The following is an 11,322-nucleotide window of genomic DNA, read 5'->3' on the forward strand; positions in this document are numbered from 1 at the left end:
CATGAGATCGATTTTACTTTGAAGGCAAGCAGTTATCTTCCGGTGTCTTCCATGTTGTTTCAGTCTGACTTGACTCTGGAGGAAGAAGGTGTCCATGATGACAACTTTAAAATACCAACAGTAGCCAGGAGCGTTGAATTTACCTGCGAACGTTATTTCAGCGAAAATGTTTATCGCTCGTTGTCGCGTCGAGTGTCGCCTCCGTTTGGAAATAGCTTAGCCGGGCTAAGGCCAGCTAGCCAGCTAGCATGAACTCGGGCCGTCGCTGCTTTTGTTTACATCCAGTCCTGATGATGATGGGCCCGGAGAGGTGTGTTAGCTAACCCCGCTACCAGAGCTGTTTCAGGGGGAAAGTGACATTCTAAAGCCCGGAGGTCGACCATCCAAACCGCCGCCACCTGAGGGGTGAGTTCACCCAGCGGGTTTAACTTTGAAATACACTCGCTGTTCAAGTTAAATCTACGGGACAGCGTGTTTTTATTTTTATCACCTTTTACGTTACACATGGGTGGATATCTGATCGGGCCTACCCGACCTAATCGATTAGTTGATTGATAGAAAATTAATCACCAAGTATTTTGATAGTAAATTTAATGTTTTGGGGGGGTTTTACACTGTTTCACTCGTTGTCATTATGATCTACTGTTTACTGACTTCGCAGCTGATCAACAATCACAGGTCTGGGCGGTTGTTAAATGTTATTAATATATAAACATTTTGTGAAATCATATAATGATTATAGGAATATATTGTATTTTCATTTTAAAGAATCCTCAAAGTAATGATTCTAGGAAGGTAGGTAATTAATTAATTAATCAATCAATCAGTCAATCTTAAAATTCTAGTCCCCAGTACAAATGTTGGTATTATTTATGGTTGCGATTTTTTTCCATTAAAAATATTTTAGGGCTGCAATGATTAACTGCTGATGAACATACTTGTTGGTTGCAGCCTGTACTCCTCTGTAGAAACAGTGGACTTTTCATGTCTGTGTCCAGGGTTCTGTTCTCTTGTGATCGATCCATAACAGGACTGCCTGTTGGTGTAGTGCAAGCTTTCTGTGATGGGGAAAAATCCTCTTTAATGTTCTTTAAAGGATTGTTTACAAACAGTATGAAGTGATGCATCACAGTAATGTTAGTATTTGTGTTTTGCAGTGATGGAAGTGTCCTCACAGGATCCATCTCTCATGGCTATGGACCTGTCAAAGAGCTACAACCCCCTGACCCGCAGCCACACTGAAGCCATGGACCTGGCGAAGAAGCCGGAGTGGTACCACCGACGCCCGCCGAGCTGCAACACAGACATCACCTCCTCGTACAGGTCCAGAGCCTCGTCGTCCTACAACTCTCTCTCCACGCAGCCCGGAGCACCTGTCCACTGCAGAGACATGGAGCAGAGTCCTGAGGCTTTGGGTAACTACATGAATTCAACACTAGCTTCGGGGCTGGATATGTACCATGACAGAGTTCACAGCAACCTGTGGCATCCGGGTTTCTACGGGCCTGACCAAAGCAGCGGCCAGGTTCCTGAAAGCAGCGGTGGAGAGGAGAGCGACAGCGGCTCTGATGTTATTTTCCTCGTTTCCTCAGCGAAGGAGCCACTCATATGCAGTTCTTTCATCCAAGACAGCGTGAGGCACATCGTGGAGCCTCTGTCCCCGGCCGTGTCCTCGCTGGATGAAGGGAGAGGTTGCTATCACCTACCTCAGCCTCTGAGCTCACCCAGTCCTGACAGCTCATACTCAGAAGACTCCTCAGACAGCTCAGTGGACATTCCTGTTCATCACACCAGGCCTGTGGTCCTCCTGTCAGACCTCAGTGCCGTTTACGGCAACCCTGCTGAATCTCCCGTCGATATTTCCAGCGATGACAGCGACGTTATCGAAGTTTCAGTCACTAATGAGAAAAAGAAAAGCCACGCCTTTCCTTACAAGAAAAATGTTCCTTGTAAGAAGAGTCTGGAGAGAGAAACTCCGGCTCAGAGAGAGGGGGAAAAGGCTTCGCCTAAGGAAGTACGACGTAGTACCAGAATCAGAAGATCTCTGACTGAAATGCCTCAGTTTACCTGCAGTGTGTCTCGACACAGTTTGAGAAGACAGGTCAAAAACGATGCCGTGGGTATCTATAATGAAAGTTGTGATTCGGATGACATGATGGAATACGCGGTGAGATTGTCGAGCCCAGAGGCTGACGAGTCGGCCTCGCAGCCAAATGTGTCACAAAGAGTGAGCAGCAATTCAGAGGAGTCTGACGTGGACGCTCGGACAGAGAGGAAGTCACCGCAAAGGGACCAGCAGCCTCACTGCAAAGCTTCCTACAGGAAAAGCATCAAACGAAAGAAGCCACTCGCCATTTGTAAAACTAAAAAGTTAAGGAGAACTAAACAGAAACAAAAACACAGAATCCCACCACAGCAGTACCAGAAGGCCTCATCCTGCAGGAGCTCCTCAGTAAACAAAAAAACTGCCACAAGACGAAAGAGAAAAAGGCGAACTCAGAACGGACCTTCGGCTCTGTTTTCCCCCAGAGAGCCAGAAATCAAGCTTAAATATGCAAAAATTAAAGAGGAAAAAAAGGACAAGAAATCAGGCGGTTTTTGTCCCTTTGTTCACATGGAGCAGAGAGTGTGCACTGTTGTCAACTATCAGGAAGAGGAGGCGACAGTACGGAGCAGCAGAGGACAGCAGCAGACAGCCACCAGGTCCCTGTCTGGATTTGTTCCCAACACGTCCTGTTTCCAGCTGGGTCGGCTCAGCTCGGAGAGCAGATGTCAGGCCACGCTGACGTGCTGCCTGTGCGGTCAGACGGCCAACGCCATGGGCCTCGGGGACCTTCACGGCCCGTACTATCCTATCAGCTCGTCTGTGGACTGCCAGAACGGCAGGACTGAGCAGAAAGAGGAAGAAAACTTACATGGACTCGCTAACAGCCATCCAGTCGATTCCTCAGATGGTGGCTGTGATGGTCGTGACCGCTCTGCTGTCAGAAGTTTGCGTGACAGCGACAACAACTCTCTCCCAAAGGTGCCTCTTCAACTGGATGAGTGCTGGATCCACGAGGACTGCGGTATCTGGTCCGCGGGAGTCTTCCTTGTCAGAGGAAAGCTGTATGGGTTAGAGGAGGCGGCCCGGCTCGCACAGGAAACAGTGAGTGACACACGCCAATGTCTTTTTATGGTGATTCTTTTCATTCTCTTTAAAAAAAAAGGCCAAAGTGATTATTCGATGATTAAAAATTGTTTTGCCAATCGACTAGAGTGTGATTCATCTGTCCGCCATTTTTTCCATGTATCGGTTAATTGCTTGTTCTGTTAATCATTAGAAAATTGTAAAACTGCGAACCAGAGTTTCCGGGAATCTAAGGTGAAGTCTTACGACCCAAAGACACTGAGTTTACCATGATATAAAACAGAAAAGCAGCAAAACGTCATCCTGGAGAAGAGCGTACATCAAGATGAAAAATACTAAAAGAAAAAAACATTATAAAGAGTAGACACCGTGTTTGTCTCCTTCCTCACTCGTGTGCTTCTCATTCTCAGGTTTGTTCAACCTGCCAACAAACAGGTGCAATAATGGGCTGTTTCCAGAAGGGCTGTCCCAGAAACTTTCACTACAGATGTGCCATTCAGTCAGGTACAGCACAAGACGTCTGTCACATTTAATGCAGGGATGAAACAGAAACTCTTATTATCCAGTACAGTTGCGTTTTTTGCTTTTATTTCTTTTCTTTTTTTTAATGTCGTGATTTTGTGTTACTAAAATCTTTCTGTTAACTCTGGCTGTGAAAATGTTTAAAGCGACAGATCTTTCAAGGGTGAGAGCCTGAGTCACTTGTGCTTTTCTTGTGTGTGTGGGAAGGCTGTCGCTCTCACTCAGCCTGAAATGACGAATCTTTAAGGTTATTTTTTGTGTGCGTGTGTTTTCAGGCCACACGAAGGCTGTCATTCTCACTCAGCATAGAATGATGTATTTGAACATCTCATTCTGTTTGTGTTTGTGTGTGTGTTTTGTTTCTTTTAGGCTGTGTCCTCAATGAAGAGAACTTCTCAATGAGATGTACAGAGCACAAGGTAAACAGAAGAATCTAAGAGTTTTAACCCTGTTAGTGAGAGAAAGGCTTTTCAAAGTCAGTTCACCTGTCTGAGAGTGTGAGGAGCTGCGTGGCCTCTGGGGGTCACTAGCGTAGCTTTTAGGCCACAGTACTTTTTCCAGATACTCCATCGAAACCTTGTTCCTGTAGAAACAAAGAGACAAACAACAAAGTGAGATGAGAAGCGACGCATTTAAACGAACGTGGATGTTTGTAAAATGAATGATGATGAATGGTGTTTTTAGCATAGAACACGTGTTAAATGAGAAAAAGGGATCTTGGTGAGTTTATTTATTTCCAGCTGATGTGTGTTTGTGTCCAACAGAACAAACCGAGTGTAAACAGACAACACAAGAGATGACGTGAAACGTGTGTGGGGGCACAGGAGGTATGAGACAATCAGTCCATTGATCGATCAGGTGAACGTTCACCAGCAGTTATTTTGATAATTGATTAATTGTTTATTTTTGTCTCATGTAAAAATCTTGTTTCCAGCTTCTCAAATGTGTAAATTTGATGCTTTTCGTGGTGAAAGATTAAACTAAATATTACTTGTGGGACATTTGATGATGTTACGTTGTGCTCGAGGACAGTGATTCCTCAACCAGAAATACTCATAGTCCAGTAGAAAGACTGTGGAGTACGTCTGACGTTGGGAACCACAGCTCTAGCAGAGTCTTCTGCACATTTTTCACTTTTTTCCTGACAAACGATGAACTGAGAAAATAATCTGTAGATTAACTGACAATAAAACAGTTACTGTTATTTGCAACTCTACTTGTTTGAAACTTACAACATAAAAGAAAAAAAGTCAGTTTATGTCCAGAGAGAAAAACGTGTGTCCGTCTTTAATGTCATTTGTGTTGTTTGTCCCAGAACAATCCACAGATCTCCTCAGGGTGCGACGAGAGCTGCCTGACTTCACCTCTGCTGTTTTATAACACTAATTAATGTGTGTGCTCGAGCAGAAGGCAAACCTTCTGGTAAGATTTCACTCGTCACGACAGACAGATCAAACCAGGGGCCACTTTAGGATTTTTATGAGAAGTCTCGTTGTTTTGTTCTATTTCTGTTCTTTCGTAGGTCTTTAACACAGGCAGTTACACCAATTGGACTGAGCCAAGATGGGGTGTGTGTGTGTGTGTGTGTGTGTGTGTGTGTGTGTGTGTGTGTGTGTTTGTCTGTGTCTGTGTGTGTGCACATGTGCGTGGAAGTGTGTATTTATTCCTCCTCTTGAAGATCCACACTTGGACTAGTTAAGTCACAAATACAGTTTATTATTTGAACATAATAATTATACTAGAGTCTAAATTAGCTTTATTAATTTGTTGTATAGAGTATAATATCTTTATATAAGGCCACTGCTTTTCTTTCTACTGTTTTTGTACTACTTTTCTATTACTGTCAGTCATCACATAACCATAAGATAATTTATTTTCATCGAGATGCATGCACAGTTGATGTTCGCTGCAAAGCACTTTATAGTATAATTTTCAGTTGTTTATTTATGTCTGTTTGTAGACTTTGTTCTTCCCTTTCTAATACAGTTATTTAAATTTAATATAAAGCTGCACTAAGCAAGATTTATATATATAAAAAAAATGAATTTTTGTCTAAATCACAAAGTAGGGCTGCAAAAGAGAATATCCCATCCACACAAACTGAGACCACAAACTGTACATTCACCTTTTTATTTCTGGTGTCAGGTTTAGATGCTTCTCTGCAGACAGGATGTGGAAACTTAAAACTGACAGACAGAACAAACTGTCTCATAAACAGCAGCGAGAGTTCAGCACAGCAAAAGATGCAAGTGTCAGCGTTCCGTGTTATGAGCTGGTTAAATTCTTCTGTAATGCCATGTTACAGGGATTTCAGAAAATGTAAAGTTTAAAAGGTCAGTTCAACCAAATCACAAACAAATCACTCACCCACACAGGCTAATTCAGATAGTTCTGAAGAAAAGGATTTTGAAGATGGATTTTTTGAATAGTTTTTTTTTTTTTTTGAGTAAGAATGCCCAACGAAAATACTGATCCCAGACTCTCAAATGTGAGGATTTGCTCATTTTTCTGTTTCATATTCAATTTGACAAACAATTTGATATGTCACTTTGAACTGAGAAAATAATCTACACATGAATCAATCAATTAATGGAAATTAATGTAATGGAAATAATTCTTAGTTGCAGCCTTGTTGGTTTTATTTGCAGAGGTTTTCCCTCCAAGCACAATTGGAAAAATAGTTTTTTTCAGATTTCCAGTTCCCATAATTTGGGAGATATAAACAGAAATTATAACGTTGCTAGTAGCCAGTATTTGTTTACATTTCGCTAAATTAGCACCCATGAAAGTATGCTGAATTAGCTGTTAGCAGTTCCTGTTCGTAGTGTGCCTATGGACGTATACACAACTGTCACTGAATCACTCTGACAATGAAGAAAATTTCATGACTTCCAGGGAAGTTCTGCCGTTATAAGAAGCGTCTTTGTTTCTTTGATTTCTAAGGGAATTTATGGGCATTTATATGCGACTGACTTCAGAGCTAATGGTGTCCTCGGGAAGTAAAAGTCAGGTTGAATCAAAAAATATGTGTATTATATATGTGTGTTCAGATTTGAGTGAGTTATTGCGATTTTTGGCGCAAACTGCAGAAATTGGGCGCTAAGGTTTTTAAAGTACCTTAATGGTTTGAAAATTGAAAAGTGTGGATGATCCTCAGCAAATAAAACTAAGAGTAACTGTATAATTTGATGGCAAAAGTGGAGTAAGTTGGAAAATGTGTTTTTGTGATTTGCATGAATTGGCCCTTTAATTTATTTGTTACCTCTCATCGCCATGTGCAGCTGGAGTCGCCTAGTGTAGCTTTAACTGTCCGTCTTTGTATAATCTCTTGTATTTCAGTTTTCATGAATCATTACTGGACTGACATGACGGATGACAAACAGGCACTAATTGTTTAAAAAGAGAGATTTTAAGGAAATTGTAAGAGTTTGGTTTCATGTCTGCACTTTCTATTATTTGAGGAATAAAAAGATAATTGTTATTTAATAAAAGTCAATAAAACTGAACTGTCTCTCTCTTGAAGTGGAAAAAAAGATTTAGAAATCCGAACATTTCCAGTGAACCTTCCTCTGTGTTTGCTTTGCAGAGCTTTATAAAAGCTTTATGAATGTTGTTTGTGCAAAAATTGTTTTCCACAATCGTTACTGCTCCTACACAGGAACAAAATGTTTTTCGCTCCAAGGTAGATAGTGTGTCTGAGTTTTGGCAAATCACCAAACATCTGAGGGGTTTTATTCTCACTTTAAATCTTTCTGTTCCTAAACAAGTGGAAATATCTGCCAGGTTTGTGTGATAGCAATATTTGTTTCCAGTGGACGTTTTTCAAGAAACAACAACAAAATCGGACAACTCGCACCGCTTCTCTTTTTATTTCAAGGTTACAAGATGCAGCGCTGGTTCAGATTCCTCCTCACTGATGCAGTCTGTCTGTTTTTGGTGTTATCAGCTTATAAACAATATTTTGTATGTCAGAAAATATGTTAACATGAAAGAGTGATCTGAAACATTTTACTGGACTCCACATTCATCCATTCAGTCTTAATGGCAGTGAAATAAATATGCTTCCTTTGCTTTCAGGTGTAGAGATGAACACATCTGCCCGGTAAACAGAAGTTAGTCAGCAGCCATTCATCTTACATCGAACAGCTTAGAACACAGATAGTTTCATCATCAAACATCTGAAACCACCAAAACTGGAGTCTGCTGTGGGGAAACTGGGACAGTCAGTGACCAGTTTCATGTTTCTTTGTTGCTACAGGTTGTTTACCACTGAAGGCTGCAGACCTTTTTGATGAAGGAATTGTTGTAATTGTTTCTGATGTCCAACATGTTTAGTGTGATCTAATGTGTTTTCTCTAATGAAGCCTGGAAGTTGTGTAGCGTTGTTCACGAAGTTTAATACTTTGGATTTTGTCTGTGCAGTTGTTGAGAGGCGACAGACGGGACTGGAAGTTCCACAGTTTGAAATGAAGTCTTTATTTTGTGTTAATTTTTAATTCTAGTAACTTGGTGTTTACTAAATCTGCTTTTAATTCCTTATTTACTCTGATTTTGCGTCTTCGTGGTTATTTTCCCCCTTTTCTAAAACCCTCTGCCCTCTGTGAATTGTCCGGGTGTTGCACTGCCCTCGTAGTGTAGTTCTGCCTTTTTCTTCACGTCAAGTAAAAAATGTGGAGAAGTGATGTTTGGAGCTTTCTTAAGAACCACTCATGTAAAAAAACTTCCTTCCTCGGCTTCTCAACAGTACACCCCCGAAGTTTGAAGTCGATCTGATGAGCTGCTGTCAAGGGAATCGAAATATAGACAGACAGACAGAGATTCTTCCATTTATAGTCAGATGTTGACGGACAGGAAGTGTGCAGGCCTCATCTGAACAGTGGCTGGTCTGGTTAAAAGCCAGATTTATCCTGCTTTTGTCAAACAGCTGAACATGTGGGCAGAGATCAGCTGCATCACACACAGCAGTTAATATCTGAGTATTTTTAATCAACACAGACTTTCACACTGCTTTTGAGTCACAACCCCACTTCGACGTTCTAACACGTCGTAGTGATAAAGTCTATCTCTGGAAACGTTTTGCAGCTCGTCTCCGTCACACCATTATCGGGCTGACACGCTGACCTGCGGCGGCATGAGGAAGCTGTTTCTCGCCTCCCTGTGCCACCTTGTTGAACTCAGAATAGACTCGCTGCTCGCACCTGCTGAAATAACATGGCAGCCAGAGACGGTGTGAGCTTATTGATACTGTTACCATGGCAGACAGAATCTCTTTAAGTGTTTGTGCAGGGCAGGCCGCTGCAGCTGAGGATGGTACCAGTTAGATTCTGAAACGAGATAAAGATGTGTATTTAACAGGAAGAAGAGTTTGTGTATTTGAAGGGAATGGAATCAACATTTCTGCTGATAGTCTGTCTTTTCGAGGAACCGTGCTGATCAGAAAATTGATGGAAGCTGGGATCAGGTGTTCACTTAATATTCTTGTAATTTGTTGAGTCATGTCAGGAGGAGGAGGGTGACATTTCCAGATAAAGCATTTCCAATCAAGGCTGAGAGTCTGCAGCTGTGCTAGCAGCTCTGCAAGGTTGCACTCAGACTCAGCTGTGCTTTGAGCTGAACGCTAACATGCTCCTACACAGTGCTCAGGTCATGTTGTGTATATGCCCTGAAGTATTTTAATGTATATACTGATTCTAGTTTTTGAATGTTATTTACTTACTTTTCTTATTTTGTTTTTTAATCATTTTTGGAACTCATAACTTCACATATTCAACATTTTGACATTTTCAATTATTACAACTGTTTTCTTCACAAATACATGAATCAACGTTTGGATCTGCTTATAGCTGCGTAAACATTTTAATACCTTTATATACTTTTTGATTTTTAAATTTTAAATGATAAATAAGTGGAACTTATAACTTTAATGTCTCAGTGACAGTGCTAGCATGTTGATGTTCATCATCTTTGAGGATCTAATGGTGAGTAGTAACCCAACAATGGAAAATGCTCAATCACCTTTGGATTTTAAGGTGAGCGTGGAATGGAGAGCTGTGATTGGTCAGCAGGGTGTGGAGGTGAAATAAGATGGTGAACATGCTGCTCACAGGGCTGCTAGCTCGGCTGTGACTCTGTATAAGGCCACTCTCAGGGCCGTGTCTGTCTGTCTGGGTTCGTTTTGCAGTTAAAATGGACGCATGCTCCTATAACGTCATCTTGTTACAGTGTTTACGCCTGCGGCTGCACCTGAAGCCTGCACCCGCTCGTTGTTTTCACCTCCTCTTTTATTTCCTTTCTTCCCTCTCTGTTGTTCCCCTCTTCTCGCCATTTTCCTTATCTTCCTTATGTTCAGATCTTTACCTCCGCCATCCCTCGCTCGGGCTGCAGGCTTATCTCTGTTTTTAGGACTGACAGGCTCTTCCGATCACTGTCCTCCTTGCTATCTCTGCGGCACAGCTCTGCTGTGTTTGCAGGTGGTTCAGCACAAAATGCTGCTGCTGAAACTGACACGAGTCAAACATGCAAATGACTTTGCAGTTTTCCGCTCTGAGCCGTGTCTTGTTGCGTAATATTAGAAAAAAAAAACATCAACAGGCACAGTTCAGGAAGAATAGCACTACACGCTGCAGATCAAATTGTGTATCATGTTTGTAAGCTCACATAGATCATTGTGATTTAGTGGCTCATGCTGTGTCAGTGTAAATCATCTTAGCTCAAAATCAGTCGGTTTGCTGTCCTGTTATTACAGATCTCAGGCTGTTGTTGCAGCTTAAAGTGCCTCATGTTACAGATATACTGACCCCATGTTTCTCTAAATCAACTATATGTTGATGGCTTTGACAACATGCACGTCCTCCATCTTTACATTCCTCAGCCAGCAAACAGAGAAGAGGGAGCCTCTCTAATTCTGTTCCTGTCAGACTGAAGCTGTGTGATTGCCTGTGCTATCTTTGGAAAAGACTTTCTGATTCTGAATTAATGTTGTTTGGTGAAAGCAGTAGCTGCCAATTGCATCATTTTGTGAAACCAGGACACAATTATCAGTTTTGGCAGCTTGTTTAAAGTGATTCTGCATAACTTTGAAAAGAAAAAATAAATCTACAAATTAAATGCTGCGGTAAAGCAAACTCATTCAGTTCATTACACTCATTCAATTGGATCACTCGCTTCTGCTGCTGTAGAGCTGCATCATTTTAGGATTTCCATTTTAACACAACATTATCATGTCATTGAGCCAAAGTGGCTGCTGCTGAGGCTGATGGGAATGTTGTTAGTGAAGAGATCACCAAAGTTATTATAGTTTTTCCTGTTGGAGGGGGGGTAGCTTTCACTAAAACCACAAATGTCTACCTCATGGTGGCACTAGAGTAAAAGTCAGGAGATTTCTAAAGGCATGAGGATTCATCCTCCGAGGACCATGAATGTCTTTACAAACATTTTATGGGAATGCATCTAATAATTCTTGAAATATTTCAGTCTGTATCAAAGTGGTGAACCTGACCAGCTCGTTTTGCTGTTTGCTTGGCTCAAACTTAGTCCTTCGAATGTTCTACAAAATAAAACGTTTTTCCGCTCTGACTGTGAGAGTGATTCTCACGCCTCAATGTGTTTTACTGAAAGCAAAATGAAAACAAAACAAAACAAGAGGTAACCTGGAGTCACCTCACCGTTTC

The 11,322-nt window shown here is 41.6% G+C and overlaps 1 protein-coding gene across 4 annotated transcripts; it reads left to right on the plus strand.

The window, feature by feature from the left end:
- The first annotated feature begins 83 nt into the window (after nucleotides 1-83).
- On the plus strand, nucleotides 84-7,158 carry LOC121198913 (transcription factor 20-like). Of its 4 annotated transcripts, none has more exons than XR_005896390.1 (7): nucleotides 84-405; nucleotides 1,158-3,148; nucleotides 3,541-3,634; nucleotides 4,022-4,071; nucleotides 4,417-4,510; nucleotides 4,968-5,074; nucleotides 5,175-7,158. XR_005896390.1 is itself a non-coding variant. In XM_041063290.1 (6 exons), exons 2-5 carry the CDS (start codon nucleotides 1,160-1,162, stop codon nucleotides 4,450-4,452), a joined length of 2,169 nt encoding a protein of 722 aa, XP_040919224.1. In that variant the 5' UTR covers nucleotides 84-405; nucleotides 1,158-1,159; the 3' UTR covers nucleotides 4,453-4,479; nucleotides 4,968-7,158. The 4 variants fall into 4 exon arrangements, 1 of the variants encoding a protein (XP_040919224.1); XR_005896388.1 differs by having other exon boundaries at nucleotides 4,417-4,479; XR_005896389.1 differs by having other exon boundaries at nucleotides 4,968-7,158.
- The last annotated feature ends 4,164 nt before the right edge of the window (nucleotides 7,159-11,322 follow it).

The sequence above is a fragment of the Toxotes jaculatrix genome, chromosome 18 (genome assembly GCF_017976425.1).
Source record: "Toxotes jaculatrix isolate fToxJac2 chromosome 18, fToxJac2.pri, whole genome shotgun sequence".
Lineage (NCBI taxonomy): Eukaryota > Metazoa > Chordata > Actinopteri > Toxotidae > Toxotes > Toxotes jaculatrix.

Excerpts from the sequence above, each read along its gene's own strand:
- LOC121198913 (XM_041063290.1), top strand. The coding sequence starts at position 1,160 with ATGGAAGTGTCCTCACAGGATCCATCTCTCATGGCTATGGACCTGTCA. Across the intron at positions 3,635-4,021 it reads CAGATGTGCCATTCAGTCAG|GCTGTGTCCTCAATGAAGAG; the intron begins GTACAGCACAAG and ends TGTTTCTTTTAG. Across the intron at positions 4,072-4,416 it reads TGAGATGTACAGAGCACAAG|AACAAACCGAGTGTAAACAG; the intron begins GTAAACAGAAGA and ends TGTGTCCAACAG.